The 27646-nt window shown below is 47.8% G+C and overlaps 3 protein-coding genes and 1 pseudogene across 10 annotated transcripts in view; 1 reads left to right on the forward strand and 3 right to left on the reverse strand.

Annotated features, from left to right (window-relative positions):
* Window positions 1–8: 8 nt before the first annotated feature.
* ash1l (ash1 (absent, small, or homeotic)-like (Drosophila)) lies at window positions 9–19968 on the reverse strand. Its single transcript, XM_049750954.1, has 26 exons — window positions 19810–19968; window positions 18715–18811; window positions 16067–16866; window positions 11145–15534; window positions 9153–9804; window positions 8908–9081; window positions 8729–8823; window positions 8524–8597; window positions 8308–8353; window positions 8069–8177; window positions 7793–7999; window positions 7563–7709; window positions 6357–6465; window positions 6136–6285; window positions 5916–5983; window positions 5420–5586; window positions 5168–5320; window positions 5044–5098; window positions 4840–4972; window positions 4364–4630; window positions 4165–4251; window positions 3982–4072; window positions 3728–3866; window positions 3464–3636; window positions 3224–3390; window positions 9–3159 (listed from the first exon to the last, which is right to left on the reverse strand). The coding sequence occupies exons 3-26, from the start codon at window positions 16673–16675 to the stop codon at window positions 2692–2694; spliced, it is 8730 nt and encodes a 2909-aa protein (XP_049606911.1). The 5' UTR covers window positions 16676–16866; window positions 18715–18811; window positions 19810–19968; the 3' UTR covers window positions 9–2691.
* The window catches only part of mrps21 (mitochondrial ribosomal protein S21), a 9007-nt gene continuing 505 nt past the window's right edge, over window positions 19145–27646 (forward strand). Inside the window, exons 1-4 of one of the 8 annotated variants that reach the window (XR_007487839.2) lie at window positions 19686–19789; window positions 21232–21390; window positions 24748–24782; window positions 24862–27235. Coding sequence is in view for 1 of the 8 variants with exons in the window: in XM_049750982.1 (XP_049606939.1) it covers window positions 27075–27235 (161 nt within the window). In the remaining 7 variants the exon portion in view is untranslated. Of the gene's footprint in view, window positions 19790–20993; window positions 21132–21231; window positions 27236–27646 lie in introns of those variants that run through there. The other 7 variants (XR_007487840.2, XR_007487836.2, XR_007487834.2 and 4 more) reach the window with 7 other exon arrangements.
* Window positions 20623–24303, reverse strand: LOC125986986 (E3 ubiquitin-protein ligase RNF115). The gene is made up of 9 exons (XM_049750981.1): window positions 24170–24303; window positions 22811–22869; window positions 22684–22741; window positions 22403–22614; window positions 22076–22144; window positions 21913–21991; window positions 21601–21694; window positions 21255–21370; window positions 20623–21069 (listed from the first exon to the last, which is right to left on the reverse strand). Exons 1-9 carry the CDS (start codon window positions 24248–24250, stop codon window positions 20944–20946), a joined length of 894 nt encoding a protein of 297 aa, XP_049606938.1. The 5' UTR covers window positions 24251–24303; the 3' UTR covers window positions 20623–20943.
* On the reverse strand, window positions 24531–26604 carry LOC137839691 (cellular retinoic acid-binding protein 2-like; annotated as a pseudogene).

A 27646-nucleotide genomic window follows, 5' to 3' on the forward strand; every position in this document is an offset into this window, starting at 1 on the left:
ACAGCGTCTTCGCAATAATGTAGTGCTTTTTATTAAAAAACAAAGCGAACAAACAAATATAAAACAAAAAGTAAAAACCAACATCATATTTCCATGACTTAAGAATCATAATTACAAACGAGTGGGAGAGGTTTTTGACAAACTGTACACGTCACAAAATGTCAGCCAATTTGCCATTTACAATGCTTGCATCTTTTTTTGTGATTGTCTAAAAATAACGAAAGAAATCACAGAAAACACACAAATACAAGTACAAGCATCATACGATGACCGCTATCACAAAACGGAACCGTTTCCTAAATAATAACAAGAACGTGGTCGGACAGGTTCCTTTCTGTTCATCGCTGCTGGAAAATATCTGAACATTTATATGTTGGCTAGCTTTTTTAGTGTTCAACACTTTGCAGCAAAACAAAAACAAGGAGTCCACTCCTCCTTTATAAAAGCAATATTATTAACAATATTCAGCGGCAAGGGGTGTTGTCACTGCCATGGCCCGATGCCTCCTTTTGACATTCTTCTCGCTCACGCGCATAGACATGAATTTCATTTCTAGGCAATCAAACTTAACTTATGCTTCTTATGTTGTCAGGGAAGTTATGGTGGCGACAAAAGTATTTTCCTCCGAGTTTAAGTGTCTTCAGAATAGCGATAAAAAGCAATGAAAATATTAGCATTATCATGGCAATACATTTAGGGCCGAGTCCTGTACAGTACAACAATAAACAAAATCATTTGTCATTTGTCAAGATATTGCTTTAGGAGAAAGCCTTCAATGTAAAGCCTGTCTATGTACATCACTTGGCACTGTACAGCCAAAGCGTTACAATTCTCCAGCCTCAGTGTCAGATCTTTCCAATGGATCCTTTGTCAGTTTACAACAAGGGGACACCCAAGCTTGTCCCTTTTGCACACAGAGGGGAGGGGGCAAAGTCTCATCGCCCACCCATTCTTTTCAAACCATGGCAACAAAAGTTCATTCCCCTCCCAATATACAACTCTCACCACAGAATTTAAGAAAATATGACCATGATGACCATTTCATGTGAAGCATTGTTTTCTTAAAACTGTTCATTGCCATTAAGCCCTTGTTTTTTTGTTTCTCATTTAAAAAAAAGGTCATCTCGAGGGAATCGTGTCGACTCCGGATGCACAAAAACAGGCAGTCGGAGAGCACGGCTGAGTAAGGCGGTACAGTTCAAGCCAGCGTCCCTCCCACCTGATTTAGTTAAGCTGGTGAATCCATTGGTTGAAAAGCTGACCGTTTCACAGGGAGGGGAAGAAAACGGAAAATTCAATCACACACTGTGACAAAACAAAGCGCTCAAACTGTCATAAAAAACAAATAGGTCTAGTCTGTGTCTCCATGAGGCTGACTACAATATAACAGGTCAAGGACAATAGACTTGCTCCCCCAACTGCATGATCAAGTAAGTACTGTTTTAGTGTCTTTTCAATACAGATACAGAGCTATCCATGGTACCAAAAGTGCAGTCTACCCCCCCCCCCCCCCCCCCCCCCCCCCCCCACGAGCAGCATCTTGCACCTCGCCTACAAGGAGGAGCATTTCTCCAGCATCCACATCTGCACCGATGGAGTGAGAGCCATCTTTCAGTCAGTACCAAAGGTGTGGTTTCACTTGATGTGTGGGCTTTTTGTCCTATGTTCACGTTAAAAAAACGACTCCTTGAAAACATTGACATAAAGTCGGCGCTTCCAAACCCCCTCCACCATCTCAAGAGTGAGTTGAGATGATAAAGTCTTGGAAGAGGTGACCTCGAAGGTCCAAATGATGCATTACGGTCTGGAAGGGTTTGGATAGCCAATGAGACTCTTTTCCTTTCTTATCATCTCCCTTGCTTTAGAAGGTGAAAGGCAGTCGGCTCGGCTCGTTGTTGAAATGTTTACTTTCTGCCAACAAAATGGGCAAATCCGAGCGTCCTTGGCCCTGCACCCTCCTCCGGGAGGAGATAAGTGACATCTACGGCTGTTGGAAGAAGACAAAAAGGGGACGCTTAGCAGCTTTGAAAGGTAAGGTCAAAAATCAAAGCAATATCTTTAGAGAGGGCTCTCCTACAAATGTTGTGTTAGTCCACAAAGTGCTCACTGCTTCACGGGAAGGTGACAGGTAGGACAAGGGGGACGTTTTATAAAAAAAAAAAAAATAATAATAATAATAATAATAATCACCACTTTGGAGACAGGTGTTGGGGTATTATTATTTTGGGTAGTGTGGTTAGTCTTTGCGAGATGAAGGCTCCCTGCTATACTGTATGTATCTTCCTGATCATTAAATGCTAATGAAATATGTTAGCTCCTCAATCCGATTCTGGCCATGCTTTGTCAGCAAATTCTTCTTCAGTGATTCCTGCAGACACATCACATTGAACAAGGTGTTTTGGTCTATTGGAATTCAGTCCAAAAAAAAAAAAAAAAAAACCCCAATAAAAAAACTGTTGACACAGCAATAAAAGCTACATGTTTTTGTAAGCAAGTGAGAACCACAAAAATATCCTCCCATCTGTCTCTGCACAATATGACTGGTGTCCCTTCGTCCATCTGTTAAAACTGGCCTGTGTGAAAAAGAGTCATCATTTTCCTCAATGTTCCCAGTTGATTCCCCCGCTTATGAATGAATATCCCTGCCTCCACCCACCTCATGGGAAGCATTCAAGTTCTGAAGCCCTCAGCTCAGTCATCTGTCGACCTTCCAGCCTCCTGTGCGCCTGCTCCCTCGCCGTTCTTGTTTGGTGTTCTGTGCAGCAGATCCAGCAGAATCTTGTTGAGCCGCTCCCTTTGAGCCTCCCTCCTGCCCAGCGCTGGCTGGTGAGGCGGCGAGCGGGCCGACAAGGACGGCTGCGCGAGCATTTCCCCTATCCGTTCTGCCGAGCCCTCCTCTTGCTGCTTTTGCTCCACAGCCTCAGGCCCTTCCCCGTCATCATTGCCCCCTTCTACTTGCTTGTCGGCTACAAGTTCAGGACCGCCCGCAGCCGTGTCCACGTCCTCCTCCGATCTCCTGCTTTCCGCCTCGGGCGGGAAGTCGTCGGCTCGCTCGCACGATGAGCCGTCGTCCTCGCAGCCTTCGGATCCTTTGGAACGCTCGCTTTTCCACGCCGAGCGGCCCCCGTTCCTCTTGAAGTTGTCGGGTACGTAGTGAGGCTACAACACAGCGTTAGTGTTAGTCATTGACTTTGGGCACGGGTATCAGGGCCTGCCGTCTTACCGAGAAGTCTCTCTTGGGTGTCAGCCGCTTGGCGAAATGGTTGAAGGCGTACGTCTTGGTGCAAACTGGGTAGCGGTTACGATGGATCTTGTAGAAGAGGTGAGCCGACTTGTCCAGGCGGTAGTCACAGATGTACACATCTGGCTCCTTCACCCCCTTTGGCCGTCCTTGAGGAAGACAAACGAGTCGATCACTCAAGACGTGTTGAAAATAAGAGGGGGGGGGGGGTCATTTTCTCACCTTTGCAGTATGTGTAGAGATCCAGAACGCAGCAGGTTCCCACCACTGCTTCAAGAGGGATGATCTCGTAGAGTGGCATCCGAAATAACTCGTTCTGGTAGAACCGGCGCGATGGCGAATGGTGTGTCTCGTGAGGACGGAAGTAATGGTGGCCAAAGGCGAAGCGCTCGCCCCTTCAAAGTTACAGTATCATGTATAAGGTTGGGGGTCAAAGTCACAGTACGACACGAGCACATCATGTATAAGATGACTTGACGGACTTACTTTTCATTCTTCCAGAGTTTCTCGATGCGGAAGATATCAAGTTTGTCTCGGTTGATGTGAGACAGGAGACGGTAAGAGGGTCTGATGGGCTGGCCCTCGGATGTGCGTCTGCTGTCTCTCATCAGGTACACGCAGTCTCCTGCACACACGGACGGACGGGATGGGCGCCTTACTTTTCAAGCAGCGTACAAAACGCCGAATGAATGTCAACTACGGTGCATGCTTCAAAGCACGAAGGTTGCTGGTGACAGTACCTTGGTGCAGAAGCAGCTCATCTCTTAGGAGGCAGATGTAGTAGACAGAGCCAGCCTGGGCATAGCTGGGTTGAGGTATCATGGGAACCTCCTTTGACGCGACAAAAACAAATTCACAAGTCACAAGAAAACCTGGCACACACTCAGAACGCTGTCGTGAAAGGCTCTCCCGTGCAGACATACCGTGTCTACTGGCCTCGGGTCACACTCCTCACACAGATAGTGCTCCACTTCTGTCTCCAAGCGCATGCAGTCAAAGTGTTGCCAAACCTTCAACAAAAACAAGCGTGCGTATTCTATTTCAGTTACTGTTGTTATCTAAAACAATAATCAAGTAGATTGAAGCTGTTTTCTTTGGTCCAATTGCTTGCTCCTTACTTACCATGCACTTTTCACATTGGATCATCAAGCCTTCATCCTTGTACATGCCGCAGATGCAGCGGATAATGTCATCATCCTTGTCATGGGATCCGGCCACGCCGTGGAGGTGGCCCCGGTCACGCTCCAGCGAGTCGGAGCTGTCGGCCTCGCTGGCGGTCTCGCCCATAATCTCATCGATTTGCACGGCGGCCTCGTTACGGGCACTGTAGTAGGCTTTGCGCAGCCGGCATACGTCCCTGCCAATGGATGACTTCCTCCCGTAATATTTCTAATCGGAAAAACACGGCAAGTGGTTCGAAATCATGTTGCGAGTGTGATAGGCCACACGATTACCAACTTTCGACACTGGTTGCGGAAAGGTCAGAAAGCAACCTTTCTCCATCACTTTATAACACAAGGCCACTGCCACATATTCGGTTCACGTTATTCATAGCAAAGGGTCCATTCACTGGGGCACGAAACGGGACAGCTGCCTACCTCAGCATTGCGGAACACTTTGAGCATGTCAGTGTCGAATGCTTCGACGGTCTTGTAATGGCCCGTGAGGATTTGCTTCTCGATGGTGCTCAAATCCAGAGGGTCTGACACCTTCTCATAGTAATGGCTGTTCCTAATCACACAAGAATGCACAAAAGGAAAGTCACAAAAGTGGGCAACATGCCAACGGCTTCATATTCATACCTTTTCCGTGACGGGAGGTTCAAGAGCGGAGCAGCGATTGTCTGGCTGGATGAATCTGAGGGAGAAGCAGAATTTCAAGACATGTCAAGAAAAAGTCATACCATAAAAAGAAAAAGAAACTAACCCTTATAGCTGGTAATCATGTCACAAATCTCCTTGAAGATATGTGCAAGGCGAGCAGTGCGTGTGACTTCTGTGTTTTCTTCAGCAGCAGCAAGCCTCCGCGTACGTACCGAGCGGGATGTCTGCAGGGCTGAAAACTGGGTGAGGAAAACATCTGGGGGCGGGGGGGGGGGGGAGATATGCATGTTTGACATTGCACTTACGAGACTGGCTTGTCATAATGAAGAACTTTTTTGAAATGAATCAGCCTCACCTGACTTGATGTTGCCATCATCCCGGATGACTCCTCCCCAGCGGGTATACAGCGAGAGGTTGGTGGGGTCTCGATCTCTTTCGCCTTCTCGTTTCAGCAACTCCTGTTTCTCTCTCATTTTTTCCCAGTTCCTCAGGAGGAAGACTCGATGCTTGAGGACAAAGTTCCTAATGATTGAGAACATGTAGTCAGTCAGTCAGTCAGTCAGTCAGTCAGTGAGTCAGTCAGTGAGTCAGTCAGTGAGTCAGTCAGTCAGTCAGTCAGTCAGTCAGTCAGTCAGTCAGTCAGTCAGTCAGTCAGTCAGTCAGTCAGTCAGTCAGTGAGTCAGTCAGTCAGTCAGTCAGTGAGTCAGTCAGTGAGTCAGTCAGTGAGTCAGTCAGTGAGTCAGTCAGTCAGTCAGTCAGTCAGTCAGTCAGTCAGTCAGACTCATTGATTTTACAAGTCACAGAGTTCAACGAAGGGCACAACCTTCTTAGGGCCAGAGTCACAAATGTACCTTTCTCTGTTTGACATGGGTTTCATGAGGTGAGGGTAAAACTTGTTGCTGTCACTTGAGTCTTCCTCCTAAATACAAAGAAAGAAAAGTCATTATGAAACAAATCAGGTCAGGGACAGTTGCACACAAACAACATCATGAAGAGATCAGGCAAGATCAGATGCGCCCAATGTGTCAAAGAGGGGCATCGCGTCGCGTGGCGTCGCGTCGCATCGCTCACTCGTTTCTTAAGTTGGTGTTTGGATTTCCGCTTCTCCTTGAGTCGACCCAGTCGCCGAGTACCGGCCACCTTGGGAGGCAATCCGTTGATACGCTGGCTTTTCCCGCCAATGATACCTCGGCAACTCTCGGAGCCGCACTTACATACTTGCTGTGGGGGTGGGGACAATCGCAATATCAAATAAGCAGCACGCAAGTCTCTCATGGTGAGTCGGCACTCACCTGCTCCTCCGTGTTGAAGGAATGGAAGTTGTAATCATAGGTGAGCTCCGTACCGCTGCTGATGTCCTTGAGCGCAAAGAGACCAATTCTGTACACCCCATTGACTGACCTGCAAGTCATCAGGACTGAGTGAGCACACCTTCCCTTCCTCTTTAATAGCAACTTCATTACTGAGCATGCCATAAAGCACAAGGTCATTTTAGAAAGAAGCTACAGCAACTACTCCATGGCAATTTCAAATTAAAGCAAGCCGTGTGTGACCAGTTCTTTGCCCATTTGAAAAAAAGGGGAAGGAAAAAAAAACAACAACAAAAAGAAGAGATTTGTTTACATACAAAGAAAGAGGCATTTGTCCATCTAAGGGCATCTTTTTGAGCGTCTGCATTGAAGGAAAATGAAGTGAAACGTCTGGACACCGCGGTTGTGACCGTGACCCAGCTGCAAGTAAGCTCCCCTTTCTGAGAAGATTGATGGCTCCCGAGAGCTTCAAAATCCTCCAGTGCCATTGTGGTTTTTATTTGAGTCCAGCGACTCTTTATTACATTGGCATGCTCACCCACATGCAAGCACCAGTTCCCTAGATTATAGTGTGGCCCAAGTGGGAGAGGAGAGTACAACTTGACACAGTCAACTCTCCAAGGTTGTGTAAATTGTCCAAAACAAAACATTCTGGCTTCAGCTTGAAAAGTCAGACACAGAGAGCCAGCGACAAGATGACTGCTGTTAGCTAGTTTATAGAAAGATGATGATTATGATTGTGCTACAACGAGATGTTTTTTCCATATCGTCCGTATTCTTTTTTGACAGTCTTCTTTACTGCCCACAGTTGGTCCCTGCAATTCGGTGGTTTCAAGATAGACTACTGTTAAAGTGCGTCACTTCAGCACTCATTCACCACTTTATACTTAAGCCAGCTTTAATGGTTAGCAAGGCTTCTTTGCGCTCCCCGCTCTGCCTTGCTCCCTTGCTCGCTCGCTCTCTCGGTGTTTCGTTACTCCTTAACCTCCTTTGGCGATAATCTTACTTGCGGCAAGTGAAGACCGACTCTGCACAGTGGAAGAAAGGGCTGAAGCTTTGCTAGCGAGTTACCCTTAGCAGATCCCCACCGGAATAATGAGGTGGCACCCCTACTAAAATCGATGAATTCAAATTGGAGAGTGAAACCCTCGCCATCATGGTCCGTGTAAAGCGCTTTGCGACACTTACCACTTCTGCATCTCGCAGTTGGGCTCACAGCTGTGGTTGATGAAGCGTGCCTCATTGCCCATTCTATAGCTGTCAATCACCATGCCACTATCCAGGTTCAGACAGTAGTGGCCACTGTGAGCAAAGTACTGCTGCATCATACGACTCCTGAAACATTTTGCTGTTAGACACGCGGGACTTCATTGATACGTACGTACGTACGTACGTACGGGCAAAAAGCAACAGTTCACCTGAACTCGTGTTCGCTAACCACTTCTCCCAGGTACTCGATAATGAACTGGCCAGAGCGGAGGCTTTCCTTGGTGCGGATGCCCCAGCCCTTGCCCTCGGCCCGGAATCTCTCCAGACACTGAACCCAATCGTGCCTCTGGATATGCTGGTTGTCGCAGAACTCGTGACACGGACAAGTGCTGGGCGAGCACTCGGCAAAGCTCATTCTGGGCAAATGTGCAAATACACGTCATGGCTAAGCACAGCGTTTGATATCAGGCCAAATGTCACTGTACCTGTTGAGGCAGTCATCCAGGCAACCTTTTTCAGAACGAGTCTCGGGAATTTTGCAGTTGCATGTCGTCGTTTCGTACCCGGAGAAAGGCTTTACGTCAACATACACGTCTGTCGAGATAAAACCATTTGACATGGATGGTTAAAGACGCCGTGTCATTTGGCAGGCTAGACAACATCAATCGGGAAATGTTCAAATGACTCTCTGCTTAGAACAGAAAAACAATCTTAAGACACCTACTCGATCTGATCTTTTTGTAAAGAGGGACATCGGGCCTTTTGTACAGCTGAAACAAACAAAAAAGGTTCATCAGTGTAGAGCTGAAACAAACCGAAAAACGTCCATGATTAAAAGCCGCCGGCAATAGCGCCACTTTTTCAACTCATGAAGCGCTACCAAAAAACAAAAACAAAAAAAGAATTAAATGAAATATACTGTAGCATCATGATTGATCACCTGATCGTGTTTCCACAGCCATAGGATGTCATAAGGCAATTGGAAATCAACGCGCTTCTGTCTCAGGTACTTTCCTGGAGTGTCACACAAAGCAAAAGAAAACCTCGATGAAAAGATGTGTGCAGCAAAACAGGCGGGCTCTGGATCCTGTGCGCTCTAACGTTCCCTAGATACACTCATCGTGAGCGAAGAAAATGTGACTCACCAACATGGATGGGTGCTGGAAACAATCCGTAATCATGTTCCCCGGGTATGTACTCCAGCTTTTCTTTCTTTAGCTGCAGAAGCTGACTGCGGGGGCTACAAGCAAGAGCAGAAAAAGAAAACAACGTATAGAACGATAAATGTGACGCCCGTTCGCAAGAAACAAACAAAAGATCTTACTCTTCGGTCTTGAAGACATCCGAGTAAAGCCCAGCCTTCTGGAACTTTTTCTTTGGAGGTCTAGCTGGTCTCTTTTCCCGTGGGGCGGTTATGGGGATGGCTGATGTTTGTTCCCTGGAGACGCTTTCTTGGTGTTGTGTGGAGATGTGTCCATCTGGCTTATTCTCCACTGAGCTAGATCCATAATTTGGTTCAAAACATGTTCCGACATGCAACTTCCATCCATTTCTGAGAAGCATACTTACCCGGCGGGGAAGTGATTGATCTGATCCTGGGCGAGCCAGCACCTTCCAGATCCCGGTCTGGACCTTGCCATCAGGTTGCCCGCATTTTCTTCCCTGTCTGGCAATGGTTCCACGGTGTCTTCCACCTCTCCTCCCTCTTCTTCCTCAGCGTCATCTCTCTCCCAGTGTTTCCTTTTTTGTCCTCTGCTACTCCGCTGCTCTTTGACAACGGCTTCGATGGTGTCTTTGACGGCATCCCCGTCCCAGATTCTCCCTCCGCCCGGCCGCTCTCCTACTCTGTGCCGCGTCGGATTCAATTCGACGGCGGGAGGCAGCGGCGGCGGCGAAGGTAACGGGTGCTTCCGGGGACGCCCGGGTCCCCTCTTTTTCACCATGTTGTTTCCCGTACGGGCTTGCCTCTGCAGCTTCTTAGCGCGCAGGATTTTGTTGACGTGGTGGAGACTGTGCTTGGACTGCTGCGATCGATGGGAGCGATGGGGCAGGGAGGCGTCCGGGCAACACTCCCGGGAGGGGGAAAGGCAGGAAGAGGACGCCGAGCCATGCGAGTAAAACATAGGAGACTGGTGATGGAGCTGCTGCCGGTGGTGCAGGGCTCCTTCGGGCCCTTCCGATTTGGAGAGGACACCGCCTCTTGTCTGGAGACTCGCAGGCCCTTTGCAAGACAAATGTAAACAGAAAGATGATTCTTATGGCATACTTTGGGCAATCTTTCCAAAAATCCAGACTATTGGTGTGGTCGTTATTGTTACAAACGATCAAGCAATCTAAAGTGTTGAAAATGCTTTGCTCTTTTCCACCATGCAATGCTAATGGTTGAATACATTTTTGAAGTCTGCTTGTAATCATGGCGGGAAATGCATTCTTCATTTTTGTTCAATCTTTCCCAACTAAATTGAATTGACATTCCTCATTCGCCTTGTTAGTTCCCACGCCGACACCTCGTCTCCCCTCCCCATCGAGTCCATTCATTCCCTGACCACCGAATGACCCCAAATCCTGAGTTGTAATCCAGGATTAGCCTGTCTTCATGCCTCCATTCTACTGAGGCCCTGTTTTCTTCACAACAATAAGAAGAGCAAAACTTTGCTGATGGCCGTGCAAAACAACTGGGCAAGGTCAAAAGCAACGTAAGCCCAAAATAGCTTGCAAAGAAAATATTCCACCCCTTCAATAAGATGGTCCTTGGCCCAAGTGCTACATCAACAGTGGTCATCCGCGTTTTGAGTGCAGTCATTTGGACTTTTTTGCCAAGCCCATAAGCACAACTAAGCGCTACCAAATGTCAGGGAGTGCGTGCAAAGATTACGTTCAAGTCTTTTGATGAGGCCAGAAATGCTGCTCAGGCACATCGAGCAATGCTGCTGAAATGGACCACGGTGAGAAAAGATTCTCCGCCACACACCAAGCAAGTGAGCACCGCGAGCCCACATCAAGTTTGGAGAATATGACAAAAACATACTATAGCGTACATAAATTGCAGCAATGGGCCACTCGTAACGACAGACAGACAGACAGACAGACAGAGAGAGAGACAGAGAGACAGAGAGACAGAGAGAGAGACAGACAGGCAGACAGGCAGACAGGCAGACAGACAGACAGACAGACAGACAGACAGACAGACAGACAGAAGCCCGCCTACAGCTTTTGGAAGGCTGACCGAGCCTCAATTGGGCAATGTAAATTCACTGACCTTGCGTTGCATTTGACAAGGTCTGAAGCATAATCATTCCATCAGGGTTATTTCAATTGATTCTAATGGAAGTTATAGCACCAGTGTGACAGATAACCTACCTATAAAGCTCACCAGCTGCAATATGCTGGCGTGAAAGCTATTTTGGGGAGAATTAACATTGAGCAATGTCAAGGAGAATTTGGGTCATGCATTTCTCTGACGCCTTTGCGTCGATAGCCCTCTTTTGTCATCCAAACGCATTGATGGGATCTCGGAAAAGAGTTGCCATCTTTACAGCGCAGGAGGCCAATTTGACTTACCTAATTCTCTTCTCTCCGCTGACGCCGAGCGGTCTTTCCGTGATGTACGGTCCATACGGGAGAAGCTGTTATTGTTTTCTGGCGCCATGTCATTCTTTCGGTTCCTGCACCCCCTCAAGTTGGTACGAGTGAGAGCAGAAGCAAAGAGATTAGTACGATTAGGAGAATCCTGGCCTCTTGCCTCCACATCTTCTGCGGGTGTGAGAGCTCCATCGTCGTCACTGTCAGAGCAAGCGGGTAGTTCTTCCGGCCTCCCGTCTGAGAAGCGCCCCTGACCGGGAAGCACGTGACGACGTGAGAGCTTTGAGTAGTCGGTGTCGGAGGAGCCCATCCTGAACCAGGACTCTGTTGGGTGCTGGCCTTTGGAGCTGCTGCCCAGAGCTAGCCTGGAGGGTCCCAAACAGGATAGTGAGCTTTCTTTGCGCTTGTATCTATCTGCTGGAGATGACGATGAAGACGGCGAATTCGCTAATGAGACGCCTGCTTGCTTGCTAGCGGCGGCGCTGCGGCCAAAGCGGCATCGTTGCAAAGACTCGGCCATTCCCAAGCTCCCGACTCTGTCCCCTTTAGCTGATGCTCCGCTGTCAGACAAGCCTGCCCCGGCACGATTGACAGATGCGCCCACCGTTTCGTCGTCTTCTTCTTCTTCTTCTTCTTCTTCTTCACCCTCATCAGCGCATCGCTCTCTGTGTTTGTGTCGATGTTTGTGTTTGTGGTGCCAGTTGAAAGACAGCTCAGAGGACATGGGCGGGTAAAGAACAGGAGCGCGTCCTCCGAGGTACTCCTGCCGAAGCAGCTTGTGCTTCTTCTTGTGGAATTTCGAAGGGTTTAAGAGAAGATGAGAGGGGTGGTGATGATGCATGTAAGATGTAGGGGGAGGAGGGGGGAAGGTCGGCGAGTGATGCGAGTGGTGGCTGGAAGCCGTGTGGGGCGACTGGTGGTGGGGGTGAGGATATAGAGCGCTGGCCGGAGGATAGCCCCTATAGTAGCCCAATCCCAGGGGTCCCGAGGAATAAGGAACACTGTAAGAGGGATGGTAGAAGCCTCCACTGGAGAGTGGGAATCCGAGCCCTGGTACAAAAGGAACTTCTGACATGGACTCTCTGAGTTTGGGCGGGCGCCCCCGTTTCTTTTTCAAGTCTGGTTTCCGAACGTAGTGCAATGGATCGCAAGAGTATGCGGGATGGGAATAGAAGCTGCCAAAATTGACCCTGAAGATTGTGGGGAGGAGATCTCGGTGAATGTAATGATGAGGTGGAGGGCCGCCGGTCCCGCCCATGCCAGCGGCACGGTTGCCCACTCCCGGGATCCGATTTGCTCCCGGGGCTACGCCGCCGAGACGGTGCCCGGTGGTCCGATGCGTTATGCGGATTTCACTCATCCTTATGACAATCTCATCCAGTTCGGCCAGAAAGTTGGGGTCGATGCGCCGGGAGCGCAGTTGCAGGTATTTCTTCTTGCGTTTTCTTTTCTGTCTCTTGAGCTTTTCATAGCCCGGGCACCCGTGGCTACGGCGTTTACATTTATGCTTATGTTTTTCCTTGTGACCCAAGATGGAGGTAGAAGGAGCTGCAGGGTGAGCTCTCCGCGGATCGGGCGATAACCTTGTCATATGTGGCGAGGGAGAAGGTGAGCTACGGTCCACGAGTACAGTGGAGTGGCGTCGCCTGCCCCTTGCGCCAAGTCCCAAACCCGGACCCACGGATGAACCGAGAACGCCGCCGGGCATTAATAATCCGCTACTGAGCCCGGCTGCTATCCCCATTGCGCCCGCTCCTCCAGCTTTCTCCCCACGGTCAGAGGTGCTGTTGTTGTCTGTTCCTATACCGCTGTCACTAGGTAGCGTCTCCTCACTGTGGGACTCACTCACTGGGGATGGAGTGGCTTCTTTCAGCTCACTAAGGGGGGCCGGTGAGGTGGGATGAAGCGGCCGCGGAGGAGAAAGCTTGTGGTAGTGGTAGTGCTGCTGCCTATAGTGGGAGTGGGGGTGGGGGTGGTGGTGGTGGTGGTGGTGGTAGCCACGGAACGAGGACCTTTTCTGTGACGTGGCCATATTTAAAGAGGAGCCGAGGACCGGACTGCGAATATTTGGAGCTGAGAAAGTTGGCGGGGGAAAAGCAAACGTGCCGTGACTACCGCCCGAATAGTGAGAGTGAACGGCAAAGTGCACCGAGCCTGGCTCAACAAAGCTGCCGTCGCTGATGGGGCTATGGCCGCCGCTGGACTGCGAAAGAGAAGGTGAGGGAAATATTTCCGAAGAGGAATGCTGGTGCTGTTGCTGAGACGGATGATGGTGATGCAGAGGAGAAGTCGTGCTGGGGGACAAGAAGGGCTCTGGCGGAGCTGTGACGCTTTTTGGTTTCCGCCCTCTCCTCTTGCCCATATAGATGGTGCCTTTTTTGCTAACGTTAATTTGTGGTCCCAGTTTCCCCCCGAGGGAAGCAGCCAGGGAGGACAAAGAATGAGTGGCGGCTTGCGCAGAGCCCACCACGGCGCTCGGAGACACTTTGGGGGGGGGGTCTTCTTTTCTTGGTCCTAAAAGGATTTGACTGAGAATCCGCTTCCGCTTGACGCTTTTCATCTTATTGATCTTGCCTATGATTGTTTTCATAATTAGCTGGCCATTTCCTTTGCCGTGATAGCGTTTGTCCCCGACAAGGTCCCCTGCCTCAGGAGCCAAGGTGGGAGGCTGACACTCTTCGGGTAAAGTAGGTGGTAGGCGCTTGGGGCGTCCGCGTTTTCGAGGGGTAGCTTTCGGGGGGTTTAGGTCAACTTCTGGATGAAGCACAGGAGGGTCTTGCTCTTCTTTGGACTTCAAAAAAGTCGAATAAACCTTCGATGAAGCCAATTTATTATGGGAGCGTCCACGGGATGCGGCGTCGAGCCTCGGCATCCGCGATTTTGGCCTGCCCCTTTTTTTGGCCTGGGGCGATGAGGTGAAGAGGCGGGACATTGAAGTTTGCGCCAGAGGATTTGCCTTGAGTTTATTTGGATTTGGAGGTCTCCCCACGGGTCTCTTGATTGGAGTTGACGTTTCCTGACTGGAAGATAAAGGCAAGGTGCTTTTGCCCTGCTCAAAGGGACTGTTGAAGCCCACTCTGGCCTGACTATGGACCTTGGTCATTGCCCGGCCCCAGCGGGGCTTCCTTCCTCGACGTTTTTTAAGGGGTTTACTGTCTTGATCCGTTGCAGAATCTACGGACGAATCCAGAGAATCGTCTCGAAAAGGAGTCGGAGGGCTGTCTTCGCCTTCCGGCTCGGGTGAAGAAGCAGCTCTGGGCCTTACGGATTCGGTCCGGCCGATGCGACTCCCATCCCTATTGGGGCTATGCTTGGATGGACTTAAGCTCTTGTCGCCCTCACCTTGCAATGACTGACTGCTGCTAGCGCCTTTGTCTTTCCTGTCAGGCTTTGCAAGAGGACCGCAAGCGTTCAAATCTCTGGGGCCGCCTTGTTGTCTGAGACTTGCGATGCCTTCCTCCGTCGAAACAGGGGTCTCTCCTGCATGGTTTGCTTGTGAGCGAGCAGGGGAGCTTACGTGACTCAAAGTCCTCTGCTCAGCTGCGGTGGTGGTGGTGGTAGGAGAGGATGCGACAGGAGAAGTGGACAAAGCTGCGGCGTGGGGTGAGAAGTGAATTGGACGAGACTGAAGTTTAGGAACGCTACCGTTGTCATTGTTAACGTCCTTTGACAGAGCAGGCAATCTGTTATTGCCGTATACGAGTGCAGGACTGCTGCTGCGACTGCTACCGCTGTTCACGGTAATACTGCTGCTACTCGCTTTCCCACTCCCATCCGTGTCTTCCTTCCTGGCTGGTGTCAAGGCGGCGACGGCGGCAGGCGAGTTTTCCATCATGTCTTTGTTCCTGGAGCCGTAGGGCCGACCGGGTGGCCGCGACACCGGTAGAGGGGGAGAAAGGTGAACCATTCTGGAATAGGTATTCCTATTGGCCATCGCCCGATCTCGCTGCTTAGCCGTGGGTGTCATAAAACCTGAGCTGGAGTGGGATGGAGCGGCGTCAGTCTTAGCGGGCACTTTGACAGGCTTGGCGCTCTTTGATGGCGGGCAAGTGGCTATGAGTTGAGCTAATTTTTCAGTGACTGTAGGCGCTCCCCAGCTTTGAGGTGCCTTGTCTTTATTATCTCTTTGACTTTCATTGCTGTATGTGTATTGTGGCGGTTTAACGGCTTCGCAGCTCGCTTCTTTCGACGCGGGTGAAGAGGGTGCCGATGACCGAGGGGTATGCTGCAGAGTTGGGGTTTTCTTCCCGGAAGGATGAAGTTTGCTGTCTGGAAGAGGGCGATGAAGATTGAGGGGCCGTTCAGATGTGGCAGTACCCGCTTTAGTGTCTGACTTTGGGTCAGACGGGCAATCCATCTTTGGTGGACCCTAAGAAAAAATTTAAAAAAGACAATCATTGTAAAATTTCTTTTCCAAATGAAGTTCTAATAAGAAGAATGCATCAGGTTTATACAACAATTTTCGGAGTGGTAAAAAAATCATTTTCAGAATTCATCCAAAGTATCAAACGCAACTGGCAGACTAAGGGGGCAAAGGCCGGCCGGGGAACGGGTGAATAGAGGCACTAACACTTATTAGGGTCAGATTGGGGACAAGAAGGGAGCGCTGTGGAGGGAGGTCATCTTGAAGTGGGGGATGGAGAAACCAGGGGAGGCGGCAACATAAACCAAATAGACGTGCGCTTAAGAAAAGCAAACCACTGCAATAAATCAATTCAAAGCAGACTTTGAAAACGTATGCTAACTCTATCATCTCATGATTGCGACTTTTGAAAATTTGGGGAAACATTTGCCATTGGTAAGCAGGAAAATGCTGCTCTAAATGTCCAGCAGGCAGACGGCATGAAATGTTGCCGTTGCCTCCTTACTAGGCCTACCCACAATTCCTTGCTCCCACTTACTCGTTTTCCCGGTGCACTGCCGTTCACTTGACAAGGTGGCACGGCCGTTGTGCTGGCTGGTGGAGGTGGAGGTGGTGGCGGTGGGACTTTGGAAGATGAGGATAATGACTGGATTGCTCTGTTGACATTTGGACTCTGTTCCTTGTCTTTTTCCCTGACACGAGAAGGACTCTGGCTCCGGTTACCTGGCCCATCATTTGTATTCCCGGCACGATTCCCTCGCGCGGCACCTCCTCCCCGTCCCGTATTCCTCATGGTTGCCCTAATGGCTGGTCTGCATACGTAATTCTCCAAAATCTTGGGAGGTTTTTTCATGCGTTTTGCTTGAAGGCCAATCTTCAGTTTGACATTGCCTTCCGACAGGCTACTCTCCTTGATGGAGAACTGTGATTGGTCAGGGCCGCTTTGAGCGCCTGCTCCTGCGCCATCAGCTGTAGCAGAAGTCTCTTTCTCTTTATCCCGCTTCTTCTCCTCCTCATCGTCTTTATTTCCAATGCCTCCTTCTTTCTCTCGCTCTGCAGAAGGAACAGCTGAGAGAGGAGGAGGAGGAGGAGGAGGAGGAGGAGGAGGCGGCGGCGTGGCAGTTCTCCCGTGAATCTTCGGATCCATCTTGACTTCAGGGCAGCGTGAGTTCAAAAGGTGTATCCTGTGAAGAATATAGGCTTGGGAGTGGGGTAGGGAAGGAGGAGGAGGGAAAGGGGGAGGGGGATAACAATGAGGTAGGAGCTCTCCTTTTTATTTTCCACAGGGTTTTCTATCCTTTGCCGCCGTCACTTCAGTCCTCTCACTCCGTCCTTCAACTGCAATAGGGAGTTGGAGAGAAAGACAAATTAAATCTATGGAGGTGACTTACTTCACAGTGGGATTAACATTTTTATCACTTTGTCCTTCATCCTGTGCATTTCACAAAAATACATCAATAACAGAAAAAACCATTGCCGACGCACACTCAAATGGAATTTGTAGCACAATTTCAATTGGACTTCCATAGCTGCCTCCAGCTTGCCGTACTGTTATTGTTGATTAAAGTACATTGCAGTGGCACTCGTACAGCTTTTATTCTTTCCTCATAAAAATAATGTGCGGATTTTACAGGAGTGGGAAATAAAGCAGCTTGAAGCAAGCATCTTTTAGGGAATTGTCATCTGCCAAATTCCAGCACTGGAAACACATTGCATCGTTTCATTTCTGACTCCAAAGTTGTCTCCGGCTCATTAAAGCTTCGAAATGATTGAATGCAGATCCACGCAAAGCAGGTGCTTTGGATGGGTGAAGTCATTTGGAGACAAGTGTGACCTCAGCACTTTGGGCCCTCTGGGGCTGCACAGAGGATGTCTATGTTTTCCTCTGCCTTCACCAGCAGTAAATGAAAGTGAGTGATAGAGCGTCGACATGACGGCGGTTTCTCTGCCCCCCCCCCCCACACACACACACGCACACAACACACTTAAAGGAAAACACTAAAGTAGATGCACCAGCAAGCCTGCAGAAAGTCATTCAATTCATTACAAGGCATTGCAAGAAACAAAAGTCATTTTCAACATTCTGCTCTTGATCCACATTATGAATAGTAGTGGATCTTCTCTAAGCACACAATAAATGGCAGAGCCATTTTTGGAGTGTGGCCTGCAGCCAGCGCAAGTGTTACATTAACAACAGCCAGCAGTTTACTCACTTACAACAGCCTTCTTTGGATAAGATTTTGAAGTTCACACTCATCCATCCGCTTACAAAATAGTTGTAATCCTCCAGTGATTTTGAAGCTTCCATCTGGCGCTGTGTCACAGACTGACAGAGCAAGTCATCAACACCAGGTAGTAAACACGACGGAAAGTCCGCGCGTGTGGGTGGAGTCATTTTCTGCCGGTATGGCCCTTTTAGATCAGCTGGCAAGTTCAAAGTCAAAGTCAGCTTTATTGTCAATTTCTCCACATGTCAAAGACACACAAAGAAACCGAAAGAAAAAAGTTGTCCAAAGACTTTGAAAATGCCATAAAAATAGCAAGTTGATCAAGTCAAGCTTTACACAGCTGTGGACGTGCAGTGCATGTGTACTATTATCAAGAAGTACAAGGTATCTAGAAAAAGGCATCCCACATTCCTTTCAAGCCAAATCTATCTCCCAACTGTTTCTTTCAACCCTTTGACCGCAGCAATATGCAATGCATCATCAGTCACATAAGGGCTCCAGTTTCTTTGCACCAAATAGTCTGCTTCGACAAACACGCGACAGTCATAGAAGTGTGTTCAACATCACTCATAAGCAAATGTGGTGAAAAGCTGCTTTGGATGATCTGTGTAGATGTGTTTCCTCTAACCTTTCCCTGAACTCTACCTTTAGCCACAAGCCCATTCTTATCTCTACTTGGCCTCACCTCAATCCAACCAGGGTCTTCAGAAGGAGGGGAAGCAACGTGGATGACAGCGGTTGGTTGAGCCAGCACATTTTGGACATCCTCTGGGATGTGAAGCTCATTCCACTGTGCTAACAGTGCATGCATGTGTGCTAAAAGGCGGCTGTGCCACCCAAACAATAACGGGGCTTAGTCTGCATCATCAACTCTGCAATGTTGTCTTTCTTCCATACAGAAAAAAAAAAAAGAACACATCTCCACCATATTGAAACAACACATTTGTAAGGTACTCACCTCTTCTAGTTTTCCGCAAATTGTATTCACATTATTTGGCTCCGTCTCCTTCCTCGGTTGTGGCAACTTGGTGGCCAAGCATTCATTACTCCAAGTGCTGAATTGGCAAAATAGGACACAAAAAGTAAGCTGCTTGGCATAAATATCACAGCAATCAAATGCAGGCATGGACGGACCGACCGACCGACCGTGATCTCCACAGCTTGCTGACAGTGCTCATGTGTCGCGGCGCCTTATGTTTATCGCCGATCGTTTGTGGCGCGTACGCGAGTGCCAAATACTAACCTGGCGAAAGTGCCGATACAAATAGCTCAGCAAAAGATCCCCTTGAAGTGCATTACGCTGTTATTAATGATAATAACAGGAGCGGTTACGGAGGATGGCGTCGTCGCTGTAGTGCTAAATATAGCGCTAACCATCGCATTGTGACATAGTTGTAGTGATAAACTATTAGCTACAATAAACTAGCCCAAAATAGGCGATCGTCTAATGTCTATGATCCTGATAGCGAGCATCTTGTTATCTATCAGCCTTTGGCTGCTACTGTTTAAAGACGACTGGGGCTATTTTCATCCAGCAAATGTTCAATAATGTTCGCGGGCTTGTATTGACTCGCAAATTCCAACAGTCAATTTAGTCGTTTCGAGTCGTAATATACACACGCAGATAGGGCTTCTCGAATTTCGATTGAAATAGGAGATTACGATACGAGAGTGCAGGACAAGTGATGTACAAAATCCTACATCTCCGCCACATTCTCTCATGCACTCCTCTTACTACATCTCAGCTACATCGGCTAACGATGCACTAGCGTGCCCGCTAAACCGCAAAAAAAAAAAAAAAAAAAAACATTAACCACGTAGCCACGAATAGAAATCGTGGGATTAAAATCGTTTCTAAAATTTAGGGCATACGTGGGCAAAATAACATTCCTGCGGTATAAGACAACAAATGCACTATCGTGTAGGTTTAAAAAAAAAAAAAAAAAAAAAACACTGTCAACAAAATGGCGGCTACGTTGAATCAACATAGATCCCCGAAATGGATCGCCCTCTTAATTCCTTCTTCTTTGGAGGTAATATCCTTCTTCCTTACAGCGAGTAGTGGCGTGTAACTCGTCCGCGATGTCCCAAAAATCCACTTCCGACGCTGTGTTAGCTGAGCCTGGATGTGTCAGCACGGGCCTCCCTCGTTGGTCGGGCCTCCATGTCTGCTCAGCCCGTGTCGCTACAGTGTCAGCCCAGCACGGGCATTCTCAACCGCGGGGAGGGAGGGAGGGAGGGAGGGAGGGACCGAGCGAGGGAGAGAGGGGAGGACGGACGGATCGACGGACGGACGGACGGACGGGCGGGGGGCGAGTAGAGGAGAAGAAAGAAGGGAGCAAATGTCACTTGCTCGCTTGCACAGAGAACAAAGTCTACGTTTAATAATTTCTCGGCCTTCTTTTTTTGAATGTCATTTCTGGCTTTTTCCACGCTGCAGCTTTTCCCCTCCAAACTCACGTGTCAGCTGTCAAACGAAATGCTTGTCAACCAAATCGGCGTCTATTTGAATAATTCATCATTCCAACGACACGATGCAGTTTGAGCAAAACAATATCTTGTTTCAGGTTCTCCATTGCATCAGATCTAGTCTCAGTTCCATAGTATGTTAGTCTCCTTGGAAGTCTTCATTTGACGCTGACAATGACTTGAACTATTGCAGGAGATCATAGAATTGAATTGAAAATATGACAAACTAAGTCTTCCTTCATGTTTTAAATGTAGACTATTGTTGTTGCACATCTTACTGGTAAATCAAGTGCAGTGTCCTCCATAATGATTGGCACCCTTTACTTTTTCGCAATCACCAAGTATAAACCATCAATACATTTCTTGCGACAAGAGGGGGAAACATACTACAGACAGATGAGAATCACAGTGATGAACTTTAATAACCAAGATGCCGATTCAAGTGGAGAAATGAGGTCACTGTCTTCATAACAGTCTTCGTTGAAAAGTATTATTTCCCGGGGAATCCGGTCAGCCGGCAGCTTGGTGGCGACAAGTTCCGCACATCCGAATCGGCCGTTGGGGAAAGCAGCGTACAATGTGGTAGCCTTGCGGTCTTGTCAGCTCACTGCTCTGGCGAGTGACGTAGCGCGGGGATGACAAACCAGGGATCCGCGGCTCGCTCAAATGTGCCAATGAAGCGACGGTTCAAGCTGCAAATGATGATGGCGGCCATCATTCAGACGGCCCGCCGGCCGTGTTGCTCTGTCTTAACGGCGCGACCCTCTGGAGATTGGGATGCGTGCAGGAGGAGGCTGTTGTCCACGCCGTCCAGGCTTTTTCGGCACACCGGACACGTATCGTGCTGGACGAAGGGAAACATTCAGCACGATACATGTTCATTTTTTGGCTGCACTTTCTTGTTCTGTACGTATAGGAGTGATGAACACTCATCATTTCGCACTCATTTATTTCGATGAGCAAAAGCGACAAGGTATATGAGTGTTTTTTTCCTTGTGCCTTTAAGAGCCAGGCAGTCAACATCCTTACCAGTTCCAGCCAAGGCACTATGCAGTCGCTGTGGAAGTAATGGAGGCACGGTAGCTTGCGGACACATTCCCCCCATGAATACTCCTCCCGGCAAATTGTACACTCCAGTCTGCGGTCTTTGAAAGAGCAACACAAAGTAAGTAAGCGCTTTTGTTCGAGAGAATACGATTTGGAAATACCGCTCATCGTGTTTTTCAAATTTAGAAACGTTGGAAAAAAGAAACATGTCAGTCAGGGAAACTGGGAAGGCCAAGGAAAAGGAAGAGTAAAAAAGTAGATGAGAAAATGAAAGGTCTATCGTTTTTTGGGCTCCGAGTAAATCGCAATGCCATAATAGGGTTCCCACCTGTTTGCTCTTGAGAAATGCAAACCGTCGGCAAGGATGAGATCATGCTCTTTTCGGCAGGGGGTGGACCCGCGTTCTCCAACTGTCCTAACAACTGAGAGGAAAACAGCAAGTCGTGTTCAAAGGTTTGCAATTTAGCTGCATTTGCAATCAATCAGGGGCTCCCATTTTGGTGGCTCCCACAAGGACAGTTTGCTCGATGGTCAATCCTGTTACCTCCTTTTCTGTGACCTTTTGTGTACCGTTCAAACACATAAAGGAAACACGTCAATTCAAAAGTGCAAAAACGTCGCCATGATCTATCTGACTGACCTCTGTAATGACTGTATCCAGGCCTCCCTGACCCCACGCGTAATCCGCCGGGTTTGAGTACAGTTGCAGCATGCTCGATCTGAGTGCCAAACAGAACGTAAAAAGAACATTTGATCACCCGTCTTCAGAGATGAAATCAGAAAAGGATTAAATAGCGGATTACAATGCAGCTGGCGCAGCGCTGGGGTTCCCGTTGGTTGTCAACAGGTCGGCCAAGAAGTGTTGCACAATCCTTGAGTGGGCCAAAACAGTGGGAAAAAATGGTTACGCCAATATTTTTGTCACGTCAAATACGCGGCTGTCAAATTTGGCCAAAGCAATATTTTTGTCACGTCAAACATGCGGCTGTCAAATTTGGCCAAAGCAATATTTTTGTCACGTCAAATATGCGGCTGCAAAATTTGGCCAAAGCAATCAGAACTACATGGGGCGCGCTATCAATTTCAGACATTTCTTGTCGTACTCCAGTCCAAATGATTGATCGACGCACCCTTCCACTTGAGGTCTTTGCTCAGGTCGGGGTGACCTCTCCTCCCCAGGCTGGGACAGAAACTGTAGCTCTCTGACCTCAGCATTGCCCGGTGTCACTAAAGGAAGATGACTTTGAGCGCTAAGCAACGTCTCGCCGTCATCCTGCTCGGACTCCGATGACGGCGGGTGCGACAGCAGAGCCGAGCGCTCCATAAACAACAGCTGCCATAGCTTGGAGAGATGCAAACTGTGAGGCATTTTTCCACTCATATTTCAAAATGTTCATTGTCAAAGAATTACTTCGGAGAATAACGAGCTGGAGTCTTCGCTGCTCTCTGGTGCGCTGCTCTCCAAGAGTCTGAACAAAAAGCAGCTTCAGTAGTGGGAACATTTTCAACAGGAACCCAATCCCAAAACGGCCCTGTACCTGGAGTCATGTTCCACCTCCTCAATAAAGTCAGACTTGCACCCGGGGCAGACAAAATCCTTGAAAAGAAAACAACATACTTAATTGGCTAGTGGACAACACAACCTTGAGAGCTGTATCAAACATTTCATGCGCTAAAGCTAATATTATATTTTTCTCCACAAATGCAGTTCTTTTTGATACTCCCAGAAAAATATCAGTACGGAAGTGCAAAGATGTTTAATATGTACCGTCAAACTAAACAAAACGAAGAATTAGACGACGGGTCAAAGAGGAGTATTACTGCCCTCCGGTGGACACCACCGGGAGCGACAATAACTTGGACATGACGCGCAAAGTGCTTGTTTACATACTATTTGATTGTCTTGGCACACCACAGAAGAAAGTAAGGAAAAGAACAAACCGCATAAACAAGTGACTACTTGTTTGTCAAAAACAATCTTTTCTGCGGGGATATCAAAGCCCCGGCCGGACCATCGAGGAAGCGATGATGCACCAATGATGTCATGGCAATACCACAATATTGTTATTGCACTCGATTAAAAGGCGCTGATGTCATCCATCTGCTGTTCACAGCTCCCGAGGGAGAGATTTGCAAGGTGTCAGGGGGTTGCTGGATATGCTCATAACCATCATTATACTCCTCATTCCTCGCATTAACGCAGCAATAACATCTCAGCATTCAAATGCAATTTCTAAAGGAATTAGATTGTTAAATGCATCGTTGCAAGAATGTACAAGATGGCAGCAATTCCGCTCACTCCATGCTGTACTTCAATTGATTGAGAGAAACAATTCATTTCTTTCAGCATTATATTTCGCTCTTGTATCCGATCTGTACGTCATGTTTATGCAAGCACGTCATGATCTGTAAATAGGAAGTGAGCGAGCGTCTGTTGGGAGAAAACATGTTGCGCAAATCAAACCAACTTTCTCGATGTAGCTCCGATTCGATGCAGCAATTGTGTCACTTTTTAAGTCTGCTTGTTTGCGCGTAAAATCGCATGTTGGCGCCACATAAAAAAAAAAAAAACAAAAAAAACACCGTGCAGCCCCCCCTCACACTCACACGCACGCACACATACATGCAAGGCGAGACAACTGGACACCAGAACAGCCTTCTAAATATGGACGCGCATGTGAAGCACCCAAGTCAGACTTTTATGTTTACGCTTGTGGATGGAAGAACATAGCGGCACGTACGCTTAAATTCAACATATAGGGAGTGCTCCATTTACGAGTTTCATTGACTAAACAATTGTGTCATTTTCTGATCGGCCAATCACAAAGTGTGATGCCAATTCAAGTGTGTCTGAATAAACGCACGTCGTGTGGTCTTGGCAACTCCAAATGACTTACCGGGAGAAGGGGTTGCGTTTCACGCTTACAGCAGTGACAGAAGAACCGGTGCTGAATTGTTGCCGCGGCGGCCTCCGCCATGTTGCCGTAGAAGCGCCCGCCCGGCCGAACGTGCGCGTGCGTGCATGCGTGCGTGCGTGCGTGTCCTTAGAAGAGCAAAGAACGAACGCAACGCCACGTCACATCACGCACGTGTAGTCACTAGGACGGACGCGTAGAAGTCGTTCCAAATCAAGTGCTCGTTTTGTTTTGATGCCTCAAAAACAAGATGTCATGGTACAGTGGGGGAATGGAGGTCATTGAGTATAAAGCATTCATCTGAACATTGGGTGCATCAACTGGAAAGAACGTCACCGGGTCGTCACGCTTTTTGCATTGACAATGATTTTAGAAATAAGTGTCATTTTCGATACATCAAGAATCGCAGTAATATAGCATAACAATGAAGTGATTGTCTCCATAGCCAATGCAGGAAATAATTGCCCATCCTCACTTTGCAATTTGGAATCAGAAGCAAATTTCTGATCGATTACATCATTGGATAAAACATGAAGTAAAATAGGAAATCGTTTCTGCAGGTGGAGCTCGAGCTCAGCAAAATTGTGGGGGCAAGGTGAGTAAATATGAACCATATAAAAGGCACAATTACTGCCTTGCAATTTCCTCATTCCCTTTCATAAACTCTGGTGCAGACAACATCCCCTGCAGTCATCGTCTAGAAAAAAGGCAAAAAATGGTTTAACAGAGAAGCTATGCAGCGGCTCCAGGCTGAACAATCAGCACAATCACTAAAACGGCGTACCAGTATCAGCTCTCCGTCATTAGTCAGCTCTCGAGTCCAGGCTGTCTTGGGTCCCTCGCCTTTCTGTAAAGTCTGTTCACAGCTGAATTTGCTCTCGGATTCCCATGTGGGAAAACTCTTCGTAAAAACACAAATGTACAAAAGTTTTTAGGCTGAACAATTCAGTCAGTCAGAGGCTAGTCCTTTCACCAGCCAGGAACACCAGATCCCGGCAATGTCACACATCTACTACAACGATTTCCATATGTGTGCTCTGATACTGAACCAAAAATACCGCCCAGGGGCGTCCATCCACTGTGGTCTCGTTGAACGATTGACCCACGGTGAAAGAGACGTGGGTGGTGCGGATGCTGGTGGATGTTTTGATGGATAGATTGACAATAAAGCTGACTTTCCTTGCTGGCTGATTTCCACAGCAGGACTTGAGGCTGCCGCCACAGCAATTTTCCTCACAAACATATTCACACCTGTGCACAAAGGAACAAAGACGTTCAGATCACAAAATAGAGTGGTGCCTGAAATGGCATAACTTTGGCTTCAGCTAGCATAATGCTAACACAATCAAAGAAAACAGAGACAAGCTAAGGACAAGTCACATTGAGAAGCATCTGATAATGAAGTAGGATGTCGCATTTATGAGCTGCAGCTTTGACAGGGGTGTAAAAGAAAAAAGAAGTCAACATTGAATGACTTACTTTTATGAGCTTCACACATCCAAGTGACCACTATTAAATCACAAATCATACATCCCTTCCTTTGCAATGGACGAATGCTTGCAATTTGTTTACTTTCAGTGCACCGTCCTGCTCATTCCATTAAGGGAACTCGCACGCCGCATTAGATTTGGGTCGGGGGGGCCGGGCCGTGCAGGGGAGTCGGTCTCATAGCTGCTGACTGGCTGCAGGGGCCCATGTTGAGGCTCAGTTCCGTTTACGCTGACTCTAATTCCATCCGCACGAGGAGTACCCTGCTTCAGATGAATCCAACATTCCACCACTCTTTGTTAGCCTTTTGATTTTGAATGGATGCCACTAGTTGGCCCCCTCTTGACCCCTCGTGCAATTCAAGCAATCTTGGCCTTTAATTTAGTAAGAACGCACATGCACTTTCGTGTTTTCATGCAGGCGAATGCACAATTTAGATCAAATGAATTGAACTACGTTTGCTCATTAAGCAATGCACAGCAAATCGTGCTTTCTAAAGAAATGTTGTTTATGGAAAACGCTTGTAAAACGCTCATTGTCTAAAAACGAGTGATACAATTATGCCCTGTTCGATTGGATGGATGGATGGATGGATGGATGGATGGATGGATGGATGGATGGATGGATGGATGGATGGATGGATGGATGGATGGATGGATGGATGGATGGATGGATGGATGGATGGATGGATGGATGGATGGATGGATGGATGGATGGATGGATGGATGGATGGATGGATAGATATCATTAAATAGACTAAAAAGTATGCATTGAATCAAGTCAAATCTGCAACACGACTTGATCTAGACCGTTTTTAGCTACCACTTTGAATTGTCTGTAAAATGTCTACTCACCCGGCGCTTTCAAGAGCTCCTCAAAATATTCGGAAGACTTCGTTTTCCAGAAAAGTCCGGGATTTTCTTCTCCATCTGTGTAGATGGTTTGTTTCGTTCTGCACGAACTCTGCGTGTGTGACGCTGTTAGCCAGGTCGGATACGTCCACTCCTCTTTCTTGCATTTGCGTCTCTTTTCTATTGGCTAATAGCTCGCCTGGATGTGAAGAAGCTCCAGCCAATAAGAAGAGCAAGCGGGACTTTGCAGCTTCACCCTGCATCAGCGAGGTGAGACATTTGAATACGAGATGGAAGAAAACATCTGCCAGACGGGCGGGGAGCGTTCATTTAGGCCCAAGAAAAAGAAAAGTGATGTTGCTTCGGGCAAACGTGCAAATAAAAATATATATATTAAAATAATCATTACAAATAAATCACGATCAATATAATAATGAAACAAATAAAAATGAAAGACCTTACATTACTATTCAAAGATTATTGCGGAGTTCTGACTGCTCGTACCATTGACACCACCGACAAAAACCAGCAGAGGGCGCAAAAGTGGGATGAAAAGTCACGCGGAACATTTAACCAGAAACCACTGTTTCTGGACGGCTACCAGTTTTGTTACCGTCGACATCGCCATGGCGAGACACCTTCGCTTCATTGCCCGGACAGTGATGGTTCAAGATGGCAACGTTGATGCAGCATACAAACATCTCAACAGGTAAAATGTTTCATACTGTCATACTTCTGTATGGTAAACCTTCCTAACGAGCAAGAATTTGTGGTTTATTTGTTGGTCTCGAGCAACAGTACCCCTCTGCTCAATGTCATGGAACTGCGCCTGCGCAAAATAGAACTAGACCCAGCCCATCGATACGTCAGCTTGGCTGACATATTGAATGTGTCAACTCTCTTGTATACAAATGAAAGTCGACATATTGAACTTTATCAAGCGCCTTTCTACTAAGTGCACAAAGTTAATGGTATTAATGTAACCATTAATGGCGTAGATATACAAGTTCCTCAAGTTTATGATAATTGTAGTGTATATTTTTCCCAACTTTGTAAATGCCAATAATTTTGCAACCAGATTGCACTTATGGTCAGTTTTTTATTGTATACTTCTGACAAT

The sequence above is a fragment of the Syngnathus scovelli genome, chromosome 19 (genome assembly GCF_024217435.2).
Source record: "Syngnathus scovelli strain Florida chromosome 19, RoL_Ssco_1.2, whole genome shotgun sequence".
NCBI classification, from domain to species: Eukaryota; Metazoa; Chordata; class Actinopteri; order Syngnathiformes; family Syngnathidae; genus Syngnathus; species Syngnathus scovelli.

Coding starts and splice junctions, on each gene's coding strand:
- ash1l (XM_049750954.1), bottom strand. CDS start 16,675: ATGGATCCGAAGATTCACGGGAGAACTGCCACGCCGCCGCCTCCTCCT. Junction 8,598..8,728: donor TCCAGCACCCATCCATGTTG/GTGAGTCACATT, acceptor GTGACACTCCAG/GAAAGTACCTGAGACAGAAG. Junction 4,973..5,043: donor AACCTCCCGTCACGGAAAAG/GTATGAATATGA, acceptor TTGTGTGATTAG/GAACAGCCATTACTATGAGA.
- LOC125986986 (XM_049750981.1), bottom strand. CDS start 24,250: ATGGCGGAGGCCGCCGCGGCAACAATTCAGCACCGGTTCTTCTGTCAC. Junction 22,742..22,810: donor GAGGTGGAACATGACTCCAG/GTACAGGGCCGT, acceptor CTTTTTGTTCAG/ACTCTTGGAGAGCAGCGCAC. Junction 21,695..21,912: donor TGGATACAGTCATTACAGAG/GTCAGTCAGATA, acceptor TTTTCCTCTCAG/TTGTTAGGACAGTTGGAGAA.